Below are 22,319 nucleotides of genomic sequence, written 5' to 3' on the forward strand. Positions count from 1 at the left end.
ATGTTATAATTTTGTACCAGTGTTAGTAAGACATCTTAATACTTTGTAAATGTAAACTGTTGTACAATATGGCAAGGTACAATCACCTCAGTTTAAAACATCTCATGTCATAATATTCGCTCATGCATTACTGTTAGAAAGATAATCTAATTAATGGGTAGACAAATAGTAATCTATAAAAGACACAAATGTGTCAACTATAATTTCACACTTGATTTATGTTATCCATGCTGATTGCAGTGCAGTTCATTCAAGTATAAAGCACTCACTTGGATATTATGTCAATCAATATTTACATTTCTAAAAACAAGTGTTAACTTGCACTAACAAGTAATTTAAAATGATTTACACTCATAAGTGAACATTTGACACTGTAAACTGCTGTCAAGATTAAAATACATTTGTTTCCTATACAGAGTTCCACTGGACAGCAGTTGGTGCATCAGTTTGTTTCCAGGCCATCAGTAAACACACCATCAGGTGTCATCTACTGTAAGTAACCTGTTTGCTTTGATTAACAGTACATTAACTGTCTGAAATTACATAAAATGTGTAAAAAAAAAAACTGAAAGAAACACTTTTTTACAAAGTGAAATAGTTACAAGCATTTGTTGGGTCTACTTTTAAATCCACAATGAAAATGAATGTAATAATATAGATGAATTATTTTGTTTATTCACGTCAGTGTGTCTAAATAACGTGTCAATAAAACATGTTAAAGATGTTGAAACTTGTGAGTGTTTTTTGCAGAGAGATAGAAGTTGGCCTAGTATTGTCTGAATCACACAAGAACAGACTTGAGTCATGTCAGTTTATTACAGCTGACTGCGCACTGTTACAAGGCTTAAAAATGAACTCTTAACGGCTTGGAACAGTATATCTATGATTGGTTAAGCATATTTTCTAAACTATCAGTTCACAAATCCAGGAGCCAGAGTAGTGACAAAACAGTGCTTTACCCATAAATGTATTTCCTGAAACAAAAACATAAGATCAAATGCCATCAAACTCGGTTCCTTATCAGTAGTGTTTGAGACATTACCAAAGGGACATATAAATCCTTTCAAGATAATGCTCAAACATACTGTTACTTAAAATATCCAGATAACTAACAAGTAAAATAATCCCAATCCAAAATCTATTTTTAAAGCATCAAATACTTTTCATAAAAGATTTATTATGGTACAAAATATTCAGTGGCCCTCAAGCACAAAAGCATACTGGTGGTGAATGCAACTCGTGAGCCAAAAGAGCTTTTGTGCATGACTGTCGTTATTGAAGCAATACAAAGAGCCTTGCTCAGTATTGTGAAAGTGAGTTGAGGAGGAATAATTTGCTACTAATTGAGACAGCATTCTTTGAGTAGAAGCGTTCCTCTGCCACAAGAGGGCAGCGTAACAAAACACATGTCCATCACTGGATTCTGGGCGTCCTTAATTCAGACTTGGAAATGACTGAATAATGGTGTGATTTAAAGTGGTTTAAATTATATTATATTGTCCAAACTATTTTTACTAATAGTATGCTTCAAGTTGTAGGTAGGTTTCTAATGTGTCTTTGGCTGACATCACAGAAAAGTTAGTAAAGATACAATACAGTACCTTGTAAGGCAAACTGGTGAAAAACAAGTAATCCACTGAAAACACAAAAACCTCCTCTACATAAAAAAAGATTCAACAACCAACAGACTCCCATATATAAACACAATATAATTAAAAGTTGCATTGCTATTAATTGGCTGCCTGCAGGCACTGTAAAGGCTAGGCAACAGTTTCTTACCAGTCCAGTTGGGGCACCATGCATCTACATGTATAAGGGCAACATCAGCAAAACGTCTTTGTAACACAGTTGGTCCGAGATTTACAGACATACAAGTTCGACAAAATGACACTTAATCACACACAATCACACAGAAACACCTGCTAAACGTACTTAAATCTCGACCAAGGAGGCTTCTTCTTTCAGGAGCTAGTATCTTTGCTACAGTTAAAATGACATGCAAGTGAGCTGTTAATGACAGGAAAATCTCTCTCTGTGTGCACTTGCATAGAACAGCTCACAAACAATGAGCTAGGTGTGACTGGTTTCTCATCTGCAGGTGCTGTCAAGTAGTACATAATGTGAATGTTAAAGGCAGAATGAGTAGGATTTTCCTAAAAACAATGTATAGACTCATACAGAAATAATCCCTCTCAATCATCACTTTTGATCCACTAGAAGTGTGTGGCGGTGTCTGTATCTGCAGAGATTCTGCCCTCTGCCTGTATTTTCTTAATTTCTTATCAGTTTGCTGTGTTCGGGACATTTCTGGGCGTCAACCTTTGGGCAGTGGTGTGTATCACCCAGCCAATAACAGCGCGCAGGCTGTGAGGTTGGGATAAAAACGTAGCGAGCAGGTTACATCGCTGTCTCCGCCTCTCTCCTCTACGGAGCCCGGGAAGGGACAAGGACGTCATTTTTTATATAAAGCGCACATGCATTTTATAAAAAAATTATGTCCATGTCCGCTCCTGGGATCCGTACTCCTCTGCTCTCTGTCTGTGCCATAGATGTCTCTCCAGCGCTGGCACAGCGCTAAAATGAAGTGTGGAGAGAGGTCTGGTCTGAGCTACACACACGTGCAGAGCAGAGAGCAGCAGACAGGGTGAAGCTGGCTATTTCGCGCAGGGTTGTGTGGAGGTGTGGGCGATTTTATTTGTGCTTTAGAACGTAACCAGTGTGAAACAATAAAAAAATAATGTTTTATTTCTTTGATTCACTGCTTTGTTCTCGCTAATGCCACTCCCTCTCTTCATTCATTCTCTCTCTCTCTCTCTCTCTCTCTCTGCTCTGGGGAGGAGGGGCCAACTTTGAATCATGTGTTTACAAACAGCAACCGACAAATTCTACTTATTCTGCATTTAAGTTATTTGAATGTCTATTATCATTACTGACTATCAAAAGGAGAAAGGTAGTTTCTAGTTTGTAGTAGTATTTAAAAGGTTTCCACGTGATTTCGATTAAAAAAAAATAATTCTGAATTATTAAGGTTACAGTGTCTTAAAATGTGATTTAAGGAGTTGAGGTGTTAGTTGAAGTGTGAGCATTGAAAGGTGCTGAGGTGTCAGTTAAAGTGCTTGAGCTGAAAGCAGCTGAAATCAGCTGAAGTGTAAGAAATGTGAGTAGTTGAACTGTCATTTGCAGCATTACAAATGAAAGTTGAAATGTCAGTTAAACTGTAAACAATGCAAGCAGTTAAGATTTCAAGCACTAGAGATAGTTGAAGTGTATGCCGTGGAAAAAACAGTGAGTTTTGAGTGTCAGTTTGTATGTAAGCAGTGACAGCAGTTGATATGTTGGTTAAAGTAGTTAAACAGTCAGTTAAAGACTAACAAACAGTTGAAGTGTAAGAGATGAAAGCAGTTTGAATGGCAAATGATGTGTACTGCTGAAAAGTGAGTGAATTGATTTGTCATTTGAAATTTAAGCAATGACACTGAAAGCTGTGGCTACAATAATCTTGTTGGGGCAAGAGATACATTTTTCTCTGTTAAACTACTGAAGCAGTTGCTGCTTTTTTTGGCTTCAAAGAGCACACATTACACTATGTGTCATAGAAGCTGGCTGCAATTAAGTGGTTGCTCAGTATCTTAACTATCTGGTAGTTACAGGTCAGAGGAAATGTAATGCAGCATAATCACAACTTGGCCCAAAGTGCATATCAGTGAATACATGTTTACAGATACAGGCAAAGGCTTCCAAAGAAATCAGGTGAAAAATATTCCTTCATGAATATGTGCTTCCATTAATGTCATCACAGAAAAAATTGTTGAAGACAGGATTTTGAGCTCAACTGCACAGCTTAGTTTCCAGCAATGTTATGCGCAATAAAAAGTTACTGCAAAGTGAGTGCAGTTTTGTTGTTGCATTGGAAAACAGATTTAGATTATGTTTTAATAAGTTATGCTTGCAAAGCTGCTAATATTAAAATGTGCTGGATGATGTATGTGCGCAATTATCTTCGGATGCAGATGCATGTACCTCTGATAAGAACAAGAATAGGGCATAAAATATTTAGCAGAACACTAAAATTTTGGCTTTTTAAAAGTTCAACATAATCATCTATTCACCAACGTCTACTGTATGTTCTTAAACCTCATGTTACTGTGGTCATAACCTTCTCCTCGGCCCGTGTTACGCTCCTGCAGAACTTAAGGGCCACTTGGGTCACGACTTTAAGCTGGAGTCCAAGGTCCAAGGTATGCAGGCACATGGCAAGTTATGAGCATGCTGGTTCAAGATCGAAGGCCTTCCCTGGGTTTCATTCCTACACAGTGCCGTTCTGCAGGCGGTCGGGGGTGAAGCAGCCGTTGGTCTTACAGCTGCTTTCTGCTCTCTTGTCCCGGGTCAGTTTGTTCCTGGCCTTCCAGCGCTGAGCCAGCGGCTCCATGAACAGGGAGAGGGAGGAGAGCAGATAGCAGAGCCCAGCCAGGTAGAAAGAACAGTCGTAAGTCTGAGTATAGTCATACAGGAACCCTGCAAAACACGAACAACACAGGTACACTTTAAAGTCTGTCTATTCATCAGTGAGCACACTGAGCATGTTTCATTTATAGAAACATAACTATGTAATTTATGTCTGTAGACCATAAACATTTTTATGAAATATATTTTTAAAACTGGGAATTATTATTGTCAGTGATTTACAATGGCATACATGGACTTTCAATTAAAAAGGCACAACACGAGTTGGGAAAAATCACTTAACATGTAAATAGACTGTATTATAGTTTTATTTCTTACATATTTGTGTGTATAAATAACGAAACAATGTTTTTTACAACCCTGAATTGTTCTATAACAATATTTTGAGCAAAACATTTGTACATTTCTATAGGCGCTATGTCATCTTTCTTGTATTTTGGGTTCTTGGCAGCTTTATATATTTTTAAATTGTCAAAATTATAAGTCAGACTTGTAGCTGAGTTTGTGCTGAAAAGGATACCATGCATGTGGAGTATGGATAGTTTAAAAGGTGCTACACAAAGACAAAAATGAATGCATAGAAAATCAGCCAAAATTAACCTGGATTCCAGAGGGTTAACAGAGAAAACATCATTTAAGAAAAATGAAGTACCACTGTCTAACGAAGCACCGTGTATTAACCGTTAGTAAGTTGTAGCTAATTACTTTATAATGTTCAATAACAGATCATTATTAAGCCATTAACAAGAACAACTCTTGAGTTGCCAGGTTGTGAAAAATCCCTATGGTTGATCTTTACGGTCTTCTAGCAAAACACTTAACTATATATGTTTTTGGCTCTTTAGTTTATAAGGAAAACCCCACCAATGGACAGTTTGACCACTGACCTTATGGAAAAGAGCTGCAGAATGTCCGAACCATAATCCACTGGAAAACGTATTGACATTTACAGCTGCAGACTTGATGGCTTATTAGAAAGTGAAAATCCCATCAGTATTTATTTATGCACTACAAACATTTATAACTGCATTATTACCAAATAAAGAAGAAAACACCATCAAGAGAGATTTTTCATGACCTGGCAACCCAAACGTTCTTATTAATAATCTTATAACTGCTTCATAAAGCAATAGTAAATTATTTAAGCCATTAGTTACAACAAAACCCTTTATAAAGGTTTGCTTATAAGAAGGCCGTACCAAAAATTACATAGACCTACTATTCTGGTTCATAAAATAATTTTTGAGGAGACTTAAGTTTGTCAAATATTACATTTATTAAATTTTTTTCCAAAATGCATATTCAAACATTTTAAAGTAAACCCTTGATATTTCCCATTTGACATATACTTTTACATTCTTCATACGTCACTTTACAGCATGGTAAGGGCTCACATTTTTAGCATCCGTGACCTCCATGTAAACAATACTGCAGGTGACATAACTTCCTGTGTTCCTGTGTGTCCTACTTGTTTTCTTTACATGAGCCAGGCTCATGGCTGGACCAGAAAAGCAGGTATGACCACACTAAAGCTGCTGTTGAGACAGTTAAACAGCTGACTATCCTGAAGAGATGGAGTGAACAACAGAAATGTTATCACGACCTGTGGCCTGAAGGAGGAACCATAGTTTGCCAAATGTCAGTTTCTTACTTGAACTGCAGGGATGGTAAACAGAGCCACACGCTATTTCCGTACCACCGTAAAGGGGGTCATTAGTCACATTTCAATGGGAAAGGGACCATGTCAATAGGTTCAAGGGAGCCCCACCTGCTTTAACTGGGGCCAAATGTTACCTATAAGTGCAAGAAGAGTTATTTTTCCTGGAAATACGTCACATGTCCACAGAGAAAAAAAATGTGGGTGAACAGATGCGTTTCTCATGATGAGACATGCTGTATAAGTTCTGTGCAAGTTTCTGCGTTTCATATATTTAAGACAAAAACCAGTTTCGGTCACATCAGTTCATGTGTTAAGCAGATGATTGATATCTGTTTTTTACTTTTTTGGCTGACCTAGAAAAGGTAGTCCTTTAGGAGGAATCTGCAACTACCTGATGTAACAAAAACACTGTAATTAAAAACTGATCCCAGATTAGAAACAGCTTTTTAAGATTAACAAAGCCAATCTGCCATCACTTAAACAAAATGACTCAAACCCAGTCATGAACACAACACTGTTATTCTAAGGGTTATGCTTGACTCGCTTGTAGGCAGGAGGAAATTCCTCATCCCTGTATGCATTTTCGTCAAAGCAACCCCAAAACCCCCGTCTGCATTGAGGGCTGCACTAACTATAGGTTGTTTTTCTCCTGTCCGTTTCAGTTTTCACACTCCATAGTGAATGCATGCACACAGACAGGCAGACACACACTTGGAGGCACTGCAAGGAATTCAGGGCCCCATGAAAATATGTGCTACAACGCCCCCCTAAAAAATATATGTTCATAAGAAAGGCTTATCAACCCCTTCACTGATCCCCCCACTCACTCACTCCATTTGAAGCTCTTATGGACAGACACACAAACACACGTGCATGAAACATACAGAAACACGTGTAAAAACTTCACCTCGCCCTCTGTGTAACAAATCACTTTAGAGCAGTGACATCATGGCACATACAGTGCATATGTATGCGTTTGTTATTGTGTGCGTGTGGAAAAGTGGGTTAGCACTTGTCTGACTCCTGAAGGTTTTTACATGATCCACTCACCTGCCAAAGGAGGCCCTGTGAGGCAACCCAGGCCGACAAAGAACATGGAGAAGCCCATGGAGTTGTTGAGTTTGTCTGACCCCACAAGATCTACCTGCAGAGCAGAACAACACATTTAGCCTTAAGCTCTTCACACACTGGGACTTGTAACTGCTATCTTCGTTCTTATTTGCATTTTAAAATTTAAAATTAACAGTGTTTTGCATGCATTTTAGCACTGTACACATCACATACACTTCACATTACTACCATATTATATGAAACATTTTCCACACCATACAACAATTTTAAATGCATAGCTGCCAGGAAGCTGAAAACATTCAGCCATTTAAGTATGGTGTAAAAAGGTTCAACATGATGGACGACCTGTCAAAAAAATTTAAAATATCGTCAAAATACGTTAATTTATATACTGTCAGGAAAAGAATGAAAACCAACACTTGCCTACAGAGTATGACAAACACCTTAAAAAACTAAAAAGTACAGTAAGCTTTGGAAAATGATGGGAGTGTATACTTGACTTGTAATAATTGTCTAAAACATGCAAGAAGCATTTGGAGGCTTCTGGTTATGGCACCTGACATGGCGGCAGCTTGTTGGTGAAGCAACAACCTACACAAACTTAACTGCAGTTATCGATTCAAAAATGGCGTAACTTTGATTTTTTTTATATCAGAATAAGTCACCACAGCAGAAAAGAAAGAAGACCTCTGATGGGAAAAACAAAGACACAATATCAAACTTTTTCCAACAATGTAAAATTGGAGAAGCTAATGCTAGCCCAGAGCCCAGGCGACTGGAAGAGGAGTACAGCTTAAGCGCAGCCATACTGTCCGAACTCAAAATGTTCAGCGGGAAAAATAACGAGAAGCAGGTGGCCGTGACATCGCTTATAACTTCCCTTTAACAGTCTAAAAAATGGGAGATGGTCTGACCAAGCTGAAAGCCAGATTAACCAGGTGGAGAAGGGATCCGCCCGCTCTGTTCGACTACTAGGGTACCTGTTGCGAGAGGCAATTCGAGATGTGAAGCATTAGAAGAAACAACTTGCGAATTTATAGTTTTCCTGAGGGCCCAGAATCGGGGAAGATTGTGCATTGTGCATACCATCGGATTTCCCTCTCCTGGGTATCAAGCACGGATGTATTCAAGACATACAATTCCGCATTGGGAAGCAGCAGGGGGCCTTCTGTCACTGTGAATTAAAACATCAATCTCTGAGGATGAATGGCTGGATAAAGAGTTTATTCAAGCAGGCTGGCAAACAATCAGCAGGAGCGGTCGTCGTAGAGTAGGGATGATGACTCGCAGTCTCATCCAAGATGTGAAGGCTCTGCAGAAGGACGGGATAGCTGCCGATTAAGAGGGGGTGAGTGGGACTGGCATATGACTCCCCTAAATGCTCAGTGGTGACTCAGTTCAGCCTGTTAAGGGCCTTTCAGTTAGTTTATAAATAGTTTCAGAAACTTGAGAAGGAACGTGGTTGAGGGGGAGGGAAGTTAAAATATGGGGAGTACTGTGCTCCAGAACTGCAAACAACATCTGCGAGGGCACTTTGCTTACAGACAAAGGTTTTCCCCTCAAAGCTATCAAGGTTGTAGTTGGGACATGGTGTTTGGAAGCCTCAAGGACTGAAATTTAATTTTATGGTTTTATTTTTATAATTTATTATTATTATATATTACTACATGTAATTGATCAAAGTGACAAAGTACTATAAAAGGGAATTCTATGTGACAACAGAGGTTGTCTTGACGATGGAATGGAATGAAAACTGTGCTGTGGGTTTGGATGGTTTTTTTTCTCAACTTCTTCTTTTCCTCCTTTTAAAATCTCCTTTTGTAAATCCTATGGCTGCCAATAATAAACAAACAAACAAAAAAAAGCCCATAACATTTGAAACCTCAAATCACAGTCCCAGTCCAATTAATCTTATTGTACACTTGAATGCTGTATGTGTTGATATTCACAGGTTTAAAAAATTACTGATTATTAAAACACATTGGCTAAATCCTTAATTTGCTTAACCATATACATTTTTTCTTACTGATTCATAACCAGCATTGTGTCTTTATAAACCCATTACAACTGAAAATATTGGTATATTTCACTGCTTTTAGCTGTGTCAGCAAACATCAAACCACTCAGATTTAGTTGTCTAGTGCTATCCCCTGTACTGAAAGACCCGTCAATCAATTTGGGAGTGACAGCAGGTTCCAGGCCTGTGTTTTGAATGGTGGTGGGGTGGTCCTTTTATTTACATTTGATGTACTGACTGTACTTTTAATGCACGTCTGTCAACACAATAACAGTGACAGAGCGTCTGAGACAACATTACAACAGCCCTTGCTTGCCTCCTCCTTTTCAAACTCTCTCTGAGAAAACCCTTTTTTGTATCAGCAGGCAGAGACAGAGCTTTAATACAGGACTGGTTTGACTGGTTCTTCCATTCAAATTCAGAAAAAACATGTCAACATTAAGGCCCAGAGGCATGTCCTGGCCTTTGAGACTGCACCATCACCAAGTGAAGTTACACCACAATTCACAATTTTGTTTTCAGGTGTGATGTGACCTGACGAAACTGGATATTCACTGACTTAATATGTTTTTCCGCCCTTAAAGGCAGTTGGGAAACATCTCCAACGGTCTGCTTCACGGATACTTCTCTCTTTCAGTGCGTGATACAATGACGTAATGAAGCCACTTTTACATGTTACTGAAGTCCCCACACACAAATACAGTTATTGTGAATTCACCAGGTTAGAGAATCTGATACTGCAGGGGTCTTGCATGGTAAATGAACTACAGACTGATAATATACAGAAACTGACGCTGGTGTCATTGTGTAAAAAGTCAAATGATATCTGAGAGTACCACAGATTCTGCAACATTTAACTGCCGTCACTAATCTTTACTGATTAGTTTAATTTTAAACTACCATAAAACTGAGATTTTTGCTCAGTTTTATGGCGATACTGTACCCTGTAATAGTAATAGAATAGGTACCCAGTAGTTAAATAATAACTACAGTATAAATCCTCTCTAAATTCCTCCCAAACGTCAAGATTATTGCTCAGTAGGTTATACATACCTTGTAATAATAGAATAAGTACCTAGTTAAAAAATAACTACAGTATAAGTTCTTTGTAAGAGCCCGAATTGTTACCCCCTTATTCCATAACTTCACGCCATGTTCCCCTGTACCTACATATATGTATTGGTACGTACTGTACTGATACACCATCAGTACAAATGATTACACCGTAACTCCGGAGTAATTACACTGTACGTTGCAGGCTGTAATCTAAAGCGTTACCAAATTTTTACTCAAATATCTCAGAAACTATTTGATGGTTTGACGTGAAATTTTGTACAGATATTCATCGTCTCCAGAGGATGAATTGTACTGACTTCACTGCGATCACTTAGCTTTTCATCTAGCGCCATCATCAGGTCAAAAATTCAATGTATTCTATACACTTTGGTTTATGGCCAAATACCTCCCAATATTCCCACTAGCCTCAGCTGTACTTTGTGTTTAGTGCTAATTAGCAAGTGCTTGCATGCTAACACGCTAAACTAAGATGGTGAACATGGTAAACACCTGTGTCTAAGTACAGCCTCACAGAGCCGATAGCATGGCTGTAGACTCTAAGGGCCCTATTTTCTATTCTTTCTACTTTGCCCGTCTGTCTGGTATTCTGATGGTTTTATCAACAACACCAAACAAATTACTTGGAGCAAATGCACAGCAAAAACACAATAATGCTTAAAACATAAATAAACAAAACAAAAAAATCCCAAATTTTCGATTTTTTAGTAAAAAGCATCCAGGGCTGGATGGATGAAACACTCCTCAGCCAGTAGATGTATTTAAATCAGCATTTAAAAAATTATATTTAATGTGATTAAAGCAGGAATGTTGGTAAATCACGATTAAAATAGGGCCTTTAGTCTTATTTATACATATCTAATTAATTGCTCCATTTCTCTACAATAAGTACCAAATTAGCCCTCTCAGTCCATTCCACGAACCTTCCTATGAATTTAAAGTTACATATCAGTTCTTTTCTAGGAAATTATACAGAACTATGAGACCTTTAAAGTAAAGCATTACTGAAAATTACAACCCTACTAGTAACAGAGGTTAATTTTTTTTAAGAATACAAATGCATAGCCATGTTCAGACAGGATGGTCTCCTTACTAGAACGGGCAGCAGCAGAGCCATGTATCCACCACAGAAGATGGCAAAGAAGACAGCGTAAACCATCAGCAGGATGTAGGAGGTGGCCAGTGGGGAGAGCAGGTTGACCAAGCCACAGAGGATCAGGTAGGCCTTGTGGTAGTGGTATTTATGAAACAGGTTCCTGTCTGTCACCCAGCCCGAGGCCAGCTGGGCGATGGTCTCTGTGATACCTGCAACAGACGCAGACAGGTGATGGGTGGATGAGAAATTAGGACAGGATGAAGAGTGAGAGTGACAGTAAAGAGAAAAAAAACAAACATATTTAAACAAATGGTGGCAGAAGTCAGATTAAAATACTTTTACTCAAAGTAAAACTGTAAGGTGAAGATAAGTCTTTAAATAAGGCAAGTAATAAGGAGACTTCAGTAAAAAACTTTCCGCTTCCACAATTCAAGGATTTGATATGGTTGTTTCGTAATACTACAGATACATTCATGTTTTTTTCCTCATGCTTTAATTGTCTTATTGTTTGTTTTTAAATGCATGTACCCAGAACTCATAAAAAGCACTATTGATACTAAGTGGATTTTCCTGGATAAATAAAGTAAAGTAAGATGTTCCTAACCATTTCTTAAAGGAAAGAATATGAGAAGAGATGCAGACTGAGGAACAAATACATCAAAATATTCAGGTAGTAACAGGAAGGTCCTCTTTAGTAATGGAGTTTTTGATGGAATCCAAAAACGACGAGAGCATCGCTACTCTCTTCACCTTTAGATAAAAATGTCTTCAATAATCAAAATCAAAATTAAGCACTAGAAATCTACTGCAAAGCAAATTTCAAGGGATTTCTTTTAAAATTACTTCTGTTGGCTTTGTAGGGCAGAAAGGGCATTAAAGAGTCACTTCACCCAAATAAAAAAAATTAAAAAACAGAACCCTACATGGTATCTAGCGAGATAGTTTTGGTTTTATTTGCCCAGGTTTTGAAATGTCCATCTCTGACATTTCTGCGTCTTTGTGGCGATAACAGCATCGAAAAAATGCATTTCTTCAACAAAAATATTGATTTTTTTTAAATTTGAGCAACTTTTAGCAATGCTAGTGGCATGAATATGTCTCAGCTATTATATCCATTGCCATAAAATCCTCATCAGGTCAAAATTTTGACCAATACTTTGGTTTATGAATACCTGAAAAACTAATAACATTCCCATCAGCCACAGCTGTACTTTCTGTTTCGTACTAATTAGCAATTGTATGCTAACATGTTAAACTAAGACGGTGAACATGGTAAACACCTGCCAAACATCTAGTGTGTTAGCACTGTAACTGTGAGCATGTTAGCATGCTGACGTTAGCATTTAGCTCAAAGCACCGCTGTGCCTAAGTACAGTAGGTGATATTTTTTTCCCTAGGTGGACGAAGACATGACCTGCCCAACTCTGCCTCTGATTGGCTTATCCTGATATTTATACCCTAACCCTGACCAATCTCACTCCTCTTGCCTAAACCTAACCAACCCAACAAACAAAGGCAACGAGTACTAGCCAATCAGAGCCAGAGTAGGGCAGGTTGTGACTTCACGATCCTAGGAAAAAAAATTGGCATACAGTAGGGGTGGGCAGATCGATACCAAAATATCGATACAACAGATACTACGTCTTGTTTTGAAGATCGATTCTAGCGTCAATAGGATCAGTTTCTCTCTTCTACGTTGTACCCGTGAACACATGTATGTACTCTTTGCTTCTCCACTGCTGTTGTGTGCACTCAAACAACATACACGGTGTGCAACCTGACTAGTTTAATCGTAAACATAATTTGCAGTGATGGCTGAACAAAAGAGAAGCATCGTTTGGAGCTATTTCACAGCTGTGAAGGAAAACGTTGCAAACTGCAATGTGTGTATCAAACCTGGGTCTCAAAGGTGGCAGGTAGAAATTCTAGCACTCAGCTAACCTTACAATGATTGCTAAACTTTGGCAAATCATTTAGTGGTCATGAAAATGTATTCAGATTTAGCCTATTGATGATGCATTCACCTCATAAATCATGACACATCGCTGTCCCCTACATGAAAGTACATGTATCTGTATCGATATAGGAGATTCTGGCCCTGTATTACTTGGTATCGGATCAAAACCAAATTATGCGGTATCGCCCACCCCTTAAGTACAGTCTCACAGAGCTGCTATTGTGGCTATAGACCCTAAGTCTATAGCCACTCGAGTATGAGTGCGCATCTACAGATGGATGTGTGTGAGTGAGGGTGGGGCAAAGAAGGAATGTGAGCAAATGCAGCAAAACTACACAGATCTGCATTAGTGTAAAACGTGATGTCTGGATAAGTCTATTTCCAGTCCCTCTTGTTCCTATTCTCTGAAACGGGAATGTTGCCAGAAACTGTGGGTGGCAACATATCCATCTGTTAACATCTGCATTACACACCCAGGCAAACTACTCATCATGCACCCTATTCCATCTGATTGATTGGTTGCTCCAGTCGGGTATGATGACTGGGCAGATATGTGCTGCTCTCTGCTGAGGTCAATTGGAACTCGATAGGCGGTGCGGAAACTGCAGTGGTGTATTGACCGTCGCAGGAATAGCTACAAGCAAGCACCGCTGAGCCAATGATCAATGAAACAAACAGATTCTATGCAGCTCAGAGTTACCCATCCTTAGTTCAGCCTCTGCACCACAACTGCACAGGCTGCAGCCACTGACACTCAGCTTGAACTCAAAACAGATGGAAATTCTGCTGAATATGAGTTTGCATATACAATATGTATTAGTAAAGTATGCATATTTACCTTTATTGTGAATAAAGGTTACATTAATCTACATAAATTAACGTGTTGATGTAATTAATGATGATAATTAACTACATCACTTCACTCTTCAAGGCTTTAAATGAAGTTCAAATGAATAAAAAATGAAATGCCTCTTCAGTGGACACCTCTGCTTTCCTTATATAACAGAATCTAGAGCGTTTCTCTCTTCCGAGGTTAGAAAGATGACATGAGGCAGCTGTGCTGTGTTTATGTGTCCTCCTCTAGCGACCCAAGACATTGTCCTGGGGTGTCCCCTGCTTGCATACAGACGAGTTTTGAGTTTGTTTGTGTGTTTTAGCCTCAGCAGGTTGGTCCAGGCCTGCAGCTGTTCCTGTTCAAACTCAGCACAGTGCAGTTTAAATTTGGCCTCTCCAAGTAGCACCTTAAGCCAACTGCATTATTAGTTCTGTCCATTTCTATCTGTAGTGCTGACAGGTATAGAAGGTATATGTGAATGCCCCTGGACAATAACAGACCGTGGAGTAATGCCATTCCCTTTGCTTCAAAGAGGGACATTTTGTCACTAGATTAAAGCAAAGGGTTATAAAAGGCATGTTGGTTTTCCCAGCTTCTCTGAGGTTGCAGTTGGCTTGTCTTGCCTCCTCTTTTGTACGGATTGCCGCCTCAGTGCTCCTCTGCGAAGTATCAGCCACTTTAGAACTGGACTCGAACAAAATTGGGAGCCCCTCTTGTCACCACGCCAGCAACTTTACTCGGTTAGCTGTTGCTTAGTGACTCCAGTTAGCTTCAGAGTTGGTGGCTGAGGGTTGATGAACAGACTGACCCTGACGATAGCGGCCTCCCTCCCTCAGTCGAGTCAATGGGCCTCTATGACAAGCGCTGGGTTGGGGAAAGAGGGACAGCGGGACACTGGGATGGTGGCTTTGTGGTGTGGTTGGCACCCCCTCTCTCTAGCTTTCTCTCTCTCTTTCTCTCTCATTACAGGGCACATGACCAGAGAATGTGACAGAACAAACGTGTCTGAGTCAAAAGAATCTGTCAGTCTTGCTGCTCGCTGGCACTGATCACTGGCGCAAAGCTCATAAGTAACCCCACAGACCATCAGGGAAAATTCAGACATCTATATCCTCTGGTTTATGTTACACCTCCATAGAAACATTGTAAAGATTGATTTAAGAACCCATAAAGCATATTAGTCAGTTAATCCTGTGTAATTTTATACAGCAGTGTTATTTGACCCCAATCTTAGTTTTAGCTCAATCCAAAAATGTTTTCATCCCAGCTATAGTGTTTTCTTGAGACCTCTTTTTTTCATTCATTTTCCCCATTTTCTCCAGCAGTGGTGGTGTCCAGCTGCAGTTGCACACCAATACTGACAAAGGAAACACTATATTTTTCCAGGCAGTCTACATAACATACTTTACAGTGATTCTGACAATTCTGAAAATGCATCACGGAAACAGTCCTTTGGCAATTTAAAATCATTCCCTCCAAAGCCAAGGCATTGATGCACAATTCAAACAATTAGATGTCATTTCACACTGAAGAGATGTGATGTAAAAAAAAATGTAAGAAACATATGAAGCACTTCTTGTGTTACTATGAAGGTAGTGTCTCCCTCACCCTCTCCCATTATTACATCCTAAAGTAAGTGATAACAGATTATTATTCTTATATAAAATACATATTTCATCAAAAGGTAATACTATCTCTGTCTGCTGAGGACTGATTACCATGGGAAAGATTACAAAATAGAAGCATATAACTCATAAACCCCATCTGGAGCATTTCAATTATTCATAAAGCCTAAACCAAGCACTCTTTACATTACATGCATATGTGGTCGGTGGTCAACATGTTAATGCTGTTTTCTGTTCATATGGAGTGGCCTTATCAATGGCATACTGCTGAACCCACCCACCCTAGCCAGTGGACCAAAGTTCAGCTTTTATGTAAGCACATTCATTACATAAGACTGCAGAGTCTGAGCAGCTCACAAATAATTAATGCCTAGAAGTTGACTGAGGACTGTTTTGCCTTGCTTCTTAAACCCAGTCTTAAGGAAACCTCCCTCTTCTCAGTCACTATGAAATCCCTGCTGGAAGCCACATTCAAAGACAAGGTCAGCAATCCACTGTCTATTCAATAAGGAGCGTAGGTTTATAATTTGACTGTATGCTGTATCCAAATTTCAGACACAGTCAACTGCATGACTGGTGTCTAATGTAGAAGATGAAAATTTGTGCAACACCTTTTTTGATGAGTTTCACTGATAATATCCACCAGTTTCAACTTCCATAAGAGAGGTCAAGCAATTTAGTACATTTATTTAAATAGGAGAATTATGACAAAAAATAACCAGTACAATTAACACAGCCAACAGGGTAAACTGTGATTCATATGTGGCCACGAATAAGTTTGCTATACGATCATGTGGTTTTAGACCAATCAAATTGCTGAGCTGACAGTCAGGTGAGGGGTGGTACTGGTGTTGGATGTAGGGGACACCATATTTGGTCCACAGTCAGGAAAAGTACTGTATCTAACAGAGGTACAGTTACCATGTCCTGTGAGTAAACCATAAAGGGATGTTTCATCACCACATGGACACTATATGATAAGCAATATTTTTTGTTTTGTATGTTATAAAATCCCTAATTTTGATATTCTCCACATTTATAGGCTGATTAAAAGACTTTTTGTTATAAAGTCAGTGTGTAGTATTGCACACTTGAAATTACAACTGAGAAGTTCAGCTGTGAGGTTGCTATTGATAACTTATTTTAGAAGGGCATGCTTTGACAACTTTGTCATTGGCTGCTGTGTTAATTGCATTCTATATGAGACTGGCTGTTTTTTTAAATTTGTCATATTTCTGTTTAAAAGATTACCTTAAAAGGTCCAGTGTGTAGGATTTAGTGGTGAAATTGCAGTTTGCAACCATCTGAATACCGCTCACCTCACCCTCCCCTTCCAAGCGTGTAGGAGAAACTACAGTGGCTGTGAAACTCACGAAAAACGCGAAAGGCCCTATCTAGAGCCAGTGTTTGGTTTGTCTGTTCCAGGCTACTGTAGACACATGGCAGTGCAACATGGCGACCTCTGTGAAAGGGAACCCGCTCCGTATGTAGATTAAAAAACGGCTTATTCAAAGGTAATTAAAACACAATGATTCTTATTTTTAGGTTATTATACACTAATTAAAACATACTTATAAATAATATATTCCATTTCTGCCAATAGCTCCTCCTAAAGTAGGGATTTCTGGCAGAACTTCATCTACTTCTCTTGTTTATGTGTGATATGTCTGTGTATGTAGATAACTGGTTGACTTTTATATTTTTTCAACTTAAAACTTTCATCTTACTTAAATGTTCTTTGTAACGTGTTGTATGATGACCCTGATGAGGGCCACAAGACGGAACGTTTGACCTTGTCACAACCAGCGAAGACTTCAGGAAGTGACTGACACTGGCCAAGAAATAGTCCGACACATAACTCCCCCGTAAAACCACAAAGTGTAGTTTTTACACTTTGGTTTTTGTACGAATTAACAATCTACTGTTTTAATTAGTGAGCTTTAGAGGTGCTGGTTGGATGATTTTGTTACCTGGACCAAGCCAGCCTAGCTGTTTCCCCCTGTTTTTTTTTAAATGCAGGAAAGTGGCCCTACACAACCGCTTTAGGGGGCGTGGTCAGTGTGTGACATGGGGTGTATGGAGACACTGATCAGAGTGACAGACAGACTGACCACCGCAGCCATATAGAGCTGGAAGTCAGCACGGCAGTGCTAACCAGCCATGAGCAGCTGCTGTCAGCCTCTCCATGTCTGTGCCGGAAACACAGAGTCCGTTGGGAGCTTTGACAGTCACTAGAAGCACATTCATGGCCCTTTGTAAAAGTTTCTGTGTGGTACCTGCGTTGTAGCTGAGCTAACGTTAGAGGCTCAGAGAGACTGAGAGGCTCTCCAGTGAGTGTGTGTCTGTGGGGGGAGTGTCAGTACGTAAGTTAGCCGTGGCCCTGCTGTTTATAAAAATTCATCAAGGGAAAGAATGCAGTCCGGTGGTGCTTCTACAATCATTAAAAGCAAAGGTCCGAACCATTGCACCAAAACTGAAAAATACTAAGTAGAGGGTAGGGCTGCACAATTAATCGAAATATTATCAAATTCGCAATATGGCCAAATGCAATATCCAAATCGTAGAAGCTGCAATTTTTTAATAAAGGTAAAATGTGTGACAAACCAGCATTATAATGAAGGACTGTAGTGCTGCAGAGATGCCCTGGCCTACAAATCTTGTTCTCCAGATGTAAGAAAACGTGTTTGTTTGGTACAGACCCCAATAAATGTTACATCATCATGATTTTAATAGTTTTTTCAGTAAAAATGAAAATTGTGATGCAGAAATAATCATTATGACTAATCATGAATCGTATCGCAATCGTAATATCTATCAAAATAATCGCAATATGATTTTTTACCATATCGTGCAGCCCTAGTAGAGGGTTAGCAAAAAACTTTGCAGCTGGGAAAGCTACAGTGCCGACCCATTCTGGCCGGTCAGTTAGTGACGAAAGCTCCCTCCATATCAGCCAGTAGCAAAATTCAATTGCAATAGCTGTGTTTCAACCTGTAGAGGGCAATCGCTATGCATATTTATAACACAATATGTAGAATTCAAATAATTTCCACTAAAATGTCAAGATTTGGACCTGAATCCATCAACAACACTACTAAAGCTGAAAAAAGTGCTTTGGGGGTTTAGTTACACTTTAAGGTGAATCATAAAAACACAGAAAGAACGACTGACCAATGTGTGCCTCACCTGCCACAGAGATGATAAAGGAAGCATCCATGGCATCGATGCCCAGGGTTCTGGCACGGGCAGACAGGTGGAAATAGGGGATGAAGTAGGCCAACTGGCTGAAGACCAAGGACCAAGTGTAGATGCAAAAGAATGGGTCCTTTAGTAGGGAGAAATCCAGTACTTTGGCTTTTCTGACAGTCACCTCACTTGGCGTGCTGGCATGTGAGGGATATCCAACAATGGTGGACCCATTCACACTGCCATTGAGCTCCGCAGAGCTGTCTGGAGTTGTGGGTTTACACTGACCCAAGTCATGGTGGGGCTCATGGCCATTCACACCATTGAGGACCAGTCTGGTCAGTTCAGGGTTCACTGACTGGTCCTGGAGACCCTGAGTACATTGTCCCCCCAGGTTCTCAGTGTCACCGTGAGGGAGAGGAGGGGATGGGAATGAGTCTGATTTGGAGATGCCATTGGATAAGTGAGAGGAACCATTCAAGCAGCTCTTAGTGTATTCCTTCTCTGAGGAGCTCTTAAGGGAAACAGCAGGGCTCTTTTGGATGGGAGAAGAGGTAGGGTTTGACACGGGAGGCTTCACATTGATAGGTCGCAGAAGCATCCCAGTGGCCACCAGATTCAGCATGAGACCACCAAGAATCAGCATTGCCCCTGTGGGGGACAAAAAGAGCTCAGGACCCAAAATGTGCCCTTATATGAGCAGTATTTCTTCTCACATAAAAAAAGAAATACACCAGAAAACATACTTACATACATTATACAATGTGCACTAATCAAAGATATGTATTAGGGTCTGACACTACCTGCTCATTAACAGATTTGTCCCGCCTACCTTGCCAAGCATATTTGTCCAGGAGTAGCTGAGTGAACGGCGCAAGGGCAAAGGTCAAACCCATCCCAGAACGCCCGATCGCATACGCTGTTGCTAGCCTCTTTCGGAAGTACAGCGCTGTGACCACTGAGAAGGATTGGTATAGTAGTGCAAAACCCATTCCTAAGAGGAGTAAAGAAGGTTACCATTATCAAACATCATGTCTGTCACAGGAATATGGGCAGACAAGAGAAAAAATCCATTCACAACCAATGACCTCAAATAGATGTCCTCAAGCAGAGGATGATCTCGGTTTTGCTTTGTGCTTTCAGAGCGTACCACAGATTTCTACTCACCAACTATCAATCCCATGCTGATGTAGAGGAACACCACACTGTTGGCCAAAATACTGATGAGGAAGCCTCCACTAACCAGCACTGCCCCGGCGATAGAGGTCACCCTGGCTCCTAGCTTGGCACAGGCCACAGAGGCAAGGGGTGCTACAGGAGAGGAAGCACGAAGACTGTTCAACATGTAAGTGTAAACATGCAGGGGAAAAATGGCTTCAAATGGTAAAAGCTTTGCTCTCTCCTTACAAATTATTTGGGGACATGAAGGAGAGAGAACACAATTATACAAGGAAAACCTCTGAGATATTATTATCTTTATATCCTGTTGATGGACTCAACGCAGAGCTGTGTAGGGGATGCAGACAGAGTTACGAACCTCCAGACAGACGCAGACTCGACATGATGGAACCGATCCAGCTGATGCTCTCTGACGAGCCTCCAAACTCATCTTGGAATGCCACGAAGAAGATCCCAAAGCTCTTCAGTGTTCCCATCACTAGGACGTTTACCTGCGCAAGCACACACGCGCGCATACATACATACATGCAAATCATGGGAAAGAGATCAGTGCTAGCAGAGACTGCATGTGAGGTAAATAAATGTAACGTTCTCAGGCTTAATTAGTGTTCTTGTTATAGGATGAGCTCTGTGAAAAACACATATGGAGACTTAGGAAAAGGAAACATGAAAATATTAAATCGACAAGAGTGCAGTGGCAAGTATTTTTAAATGGCTGGTTAAAATTTTGTATTTTTGCTGCTACAACTCTATTGGGAACTTGTTGAAAAAGACCAGAAACCACATCATTGCAATCGATATAGCTGCATTTGATCACAGTGGTTGGGAAAACTAGCAGTGGATGCATGTTTTAGAGATGAGGGATCATAAACGACTGAGGTGGACATACCAGGAAACAATGCAGCACCACCATCCAGCCCCAACCTCCATCTGGGGGGTCCTCATACTGGATCTCTTTCTCCTTCTCCTTCTTAGTGGTCATGGCATCCTTCCTGAACAGGTTCATGGCTGCCTTGGTTTCACTAGGAGAAAAAAAAAAGAGAACATCAATAACTTCAAAATCTCATAGGCTGCCTTATCAGAAGCATACATAACATCACAGACCATACATATTCTAAAATGCATGACATGTTTTCACATTAGTAATGTGGATATAAACACAGTTATGGTTATTATAGGCACAGCATTTAAAGGCACTGTACTGGATTCATTATAAAAATAAAATAAAATACTTGCTGCAAAGTCTTCCACACAGTCACTAATGTGTGTTTACTTAAGATTAGAAATTCCATATCTAATAGCTTTTCTCAGTTGCATTTTTAAGGAAAAGTCATTCGATTTGTATTCTCTAAATGCATCTCTGTCTCTACATTTTGAGGTCAACAACAACAATAGCGTAATAGTAGTATAATATATTGGAGTTTTTGAGGAGAAAGACAAGCAGACTTTCTCAATAAGAACAACTTGGTTATTTTCTAAATAAAACAAACTGTGATAGGGAGTTATTCTTCAATACAGTGCTTTTGCTTCTAGCAACTTTACAGAAAAATGTTGCCCAAAGTCAATCAAATCATTTTGAACTAATCAAGGAGACAACTGAATGTTTGACATGAATTTGTTATCATTTTGTCATAGTACAGAATAATCCTGTAAGGACAACTGACAGTAGACATTAATGCTGTAAATTGACTTGTAAAATCACTGAGCTGTGAAATAGGTCAGTTACAGTAAACCTGGTTACTTTTCAACCTCTTTTGCTCTTATTATAGCTACTGCGCTGGACTGCGGAATGTTTCAGCAGTGTTTACATTAAGTGAGTCTATGTCGCAGCAAGTGCAAATATTTAATCATGTGTATCTCAAAGCTCCATGTCAGCACATAACAGCATGTCCTCTGCATGATGGGCTAAAGTTTGCTTTGATGATGATGATGATGTTTCAACTTTGTGATATTTTCATTTGTGAACCACAAAAAAAAAAACGCAGAGTCTTGTTCCAAGAGGCAGTTATACTGAGTTATCTGGATAACTTTGCAGAGTAAAACCTAGAAACACTCTCAAATTTGGTACATGGATTCATGTAGAAAGACCTGGCTCTGGCTTTGCAAAGTTACAGATAACTCAGTAAATATGCTTCTAGGAAATGACTTTGAACAA

General features: G+C 39.6%; 1 protein-coding gene and 1 long non-coding RNA gene across 2 annotated transcripts; one reads left to right on the forward strand and one right to left on the reverse strand.

Annotated features, from left to right (window-relative positions):
• Nucleotides 1-655: 655 nt before the first annotated feature.
• slc16a4 (solute carrier family 16 member 4) lies at nt 656-21,180 on the reverse strand. Its single transcript, XM_044209987.1, has 8 exons — nt 21,054-21,180; nt 20,523-20,655; nt 20,153-20,296; nt 19,818-19,979; nt 18,986-19,636; nt 11,380-11,591; nt 7,175-7,268; nt 656-4,515 (listed from the first exon to the last, which is right to left on the reverse strand). Exons 1-8 carry the CDS (start codon nt 21,168-21,170, stop codon nt 4,307-4,309), a joined length of 1,722 nt encoding a protein of 573 aa, XP_044065922.1. The 5' UTR covers nt 21,171-21,180; the 3' UTR covers nt 656-4,306.
• Nucleotides 16,104-21,414, forward strand: LOC122882513. Its single transcript, XR_006379384.1, has 3 exons — nt 16,104-16,281; nt 20,129-20,330; nt 20,490-21,414. It is a non-coding gene; the product is annotated as an uncharacterized LOC122882513 (long non-coding RNA).
• Nucleotides 21,415-22,319: the final 905 nt, after the last annotated feature.

The sequence above is a fragment of the Siniperca chuatsi genome, linkage group LG10 (genome assembly GCF_020085105.1).
Source record: "Siniperca chuatsi isolate FFG_IHB_CAS linkage group LG10, ASM2008510v1, whole genome shotgun sequence".
Lineage (NCBI taxonomy): Eukaryota > Metazoa > Chordata > Actinopteri > Centrarchiformes > Sinipercidae > Siniperca > Siniperca chuatsi.

Excerpts from the sequence above, each read along its gene's own strand:
- slc16a4 (XM_044209987.1), bottom strand. The coding sequence starts at position 21,170 with ATGAACCTGTTCAGGAAGGATGCCATGACCACTAAGAAGGAGAAGGAG. Across the intron at positions 20,297-20,522 it reads GAGTCTGCGTCTGTCTGGAG|CACCCCTTGCCTCTGTGGCC; the intron begins GTTCGTAACTCT and ends CCTCTCCTGTAG. Across the intron at positions 4,516-7,174 it reads CACAGGGCCTCCTTTGGCAG|GGTTCCTGTATGACTATACT; the intron begins GTGAGTGGATCA and ends CGTGTTTTGCAG.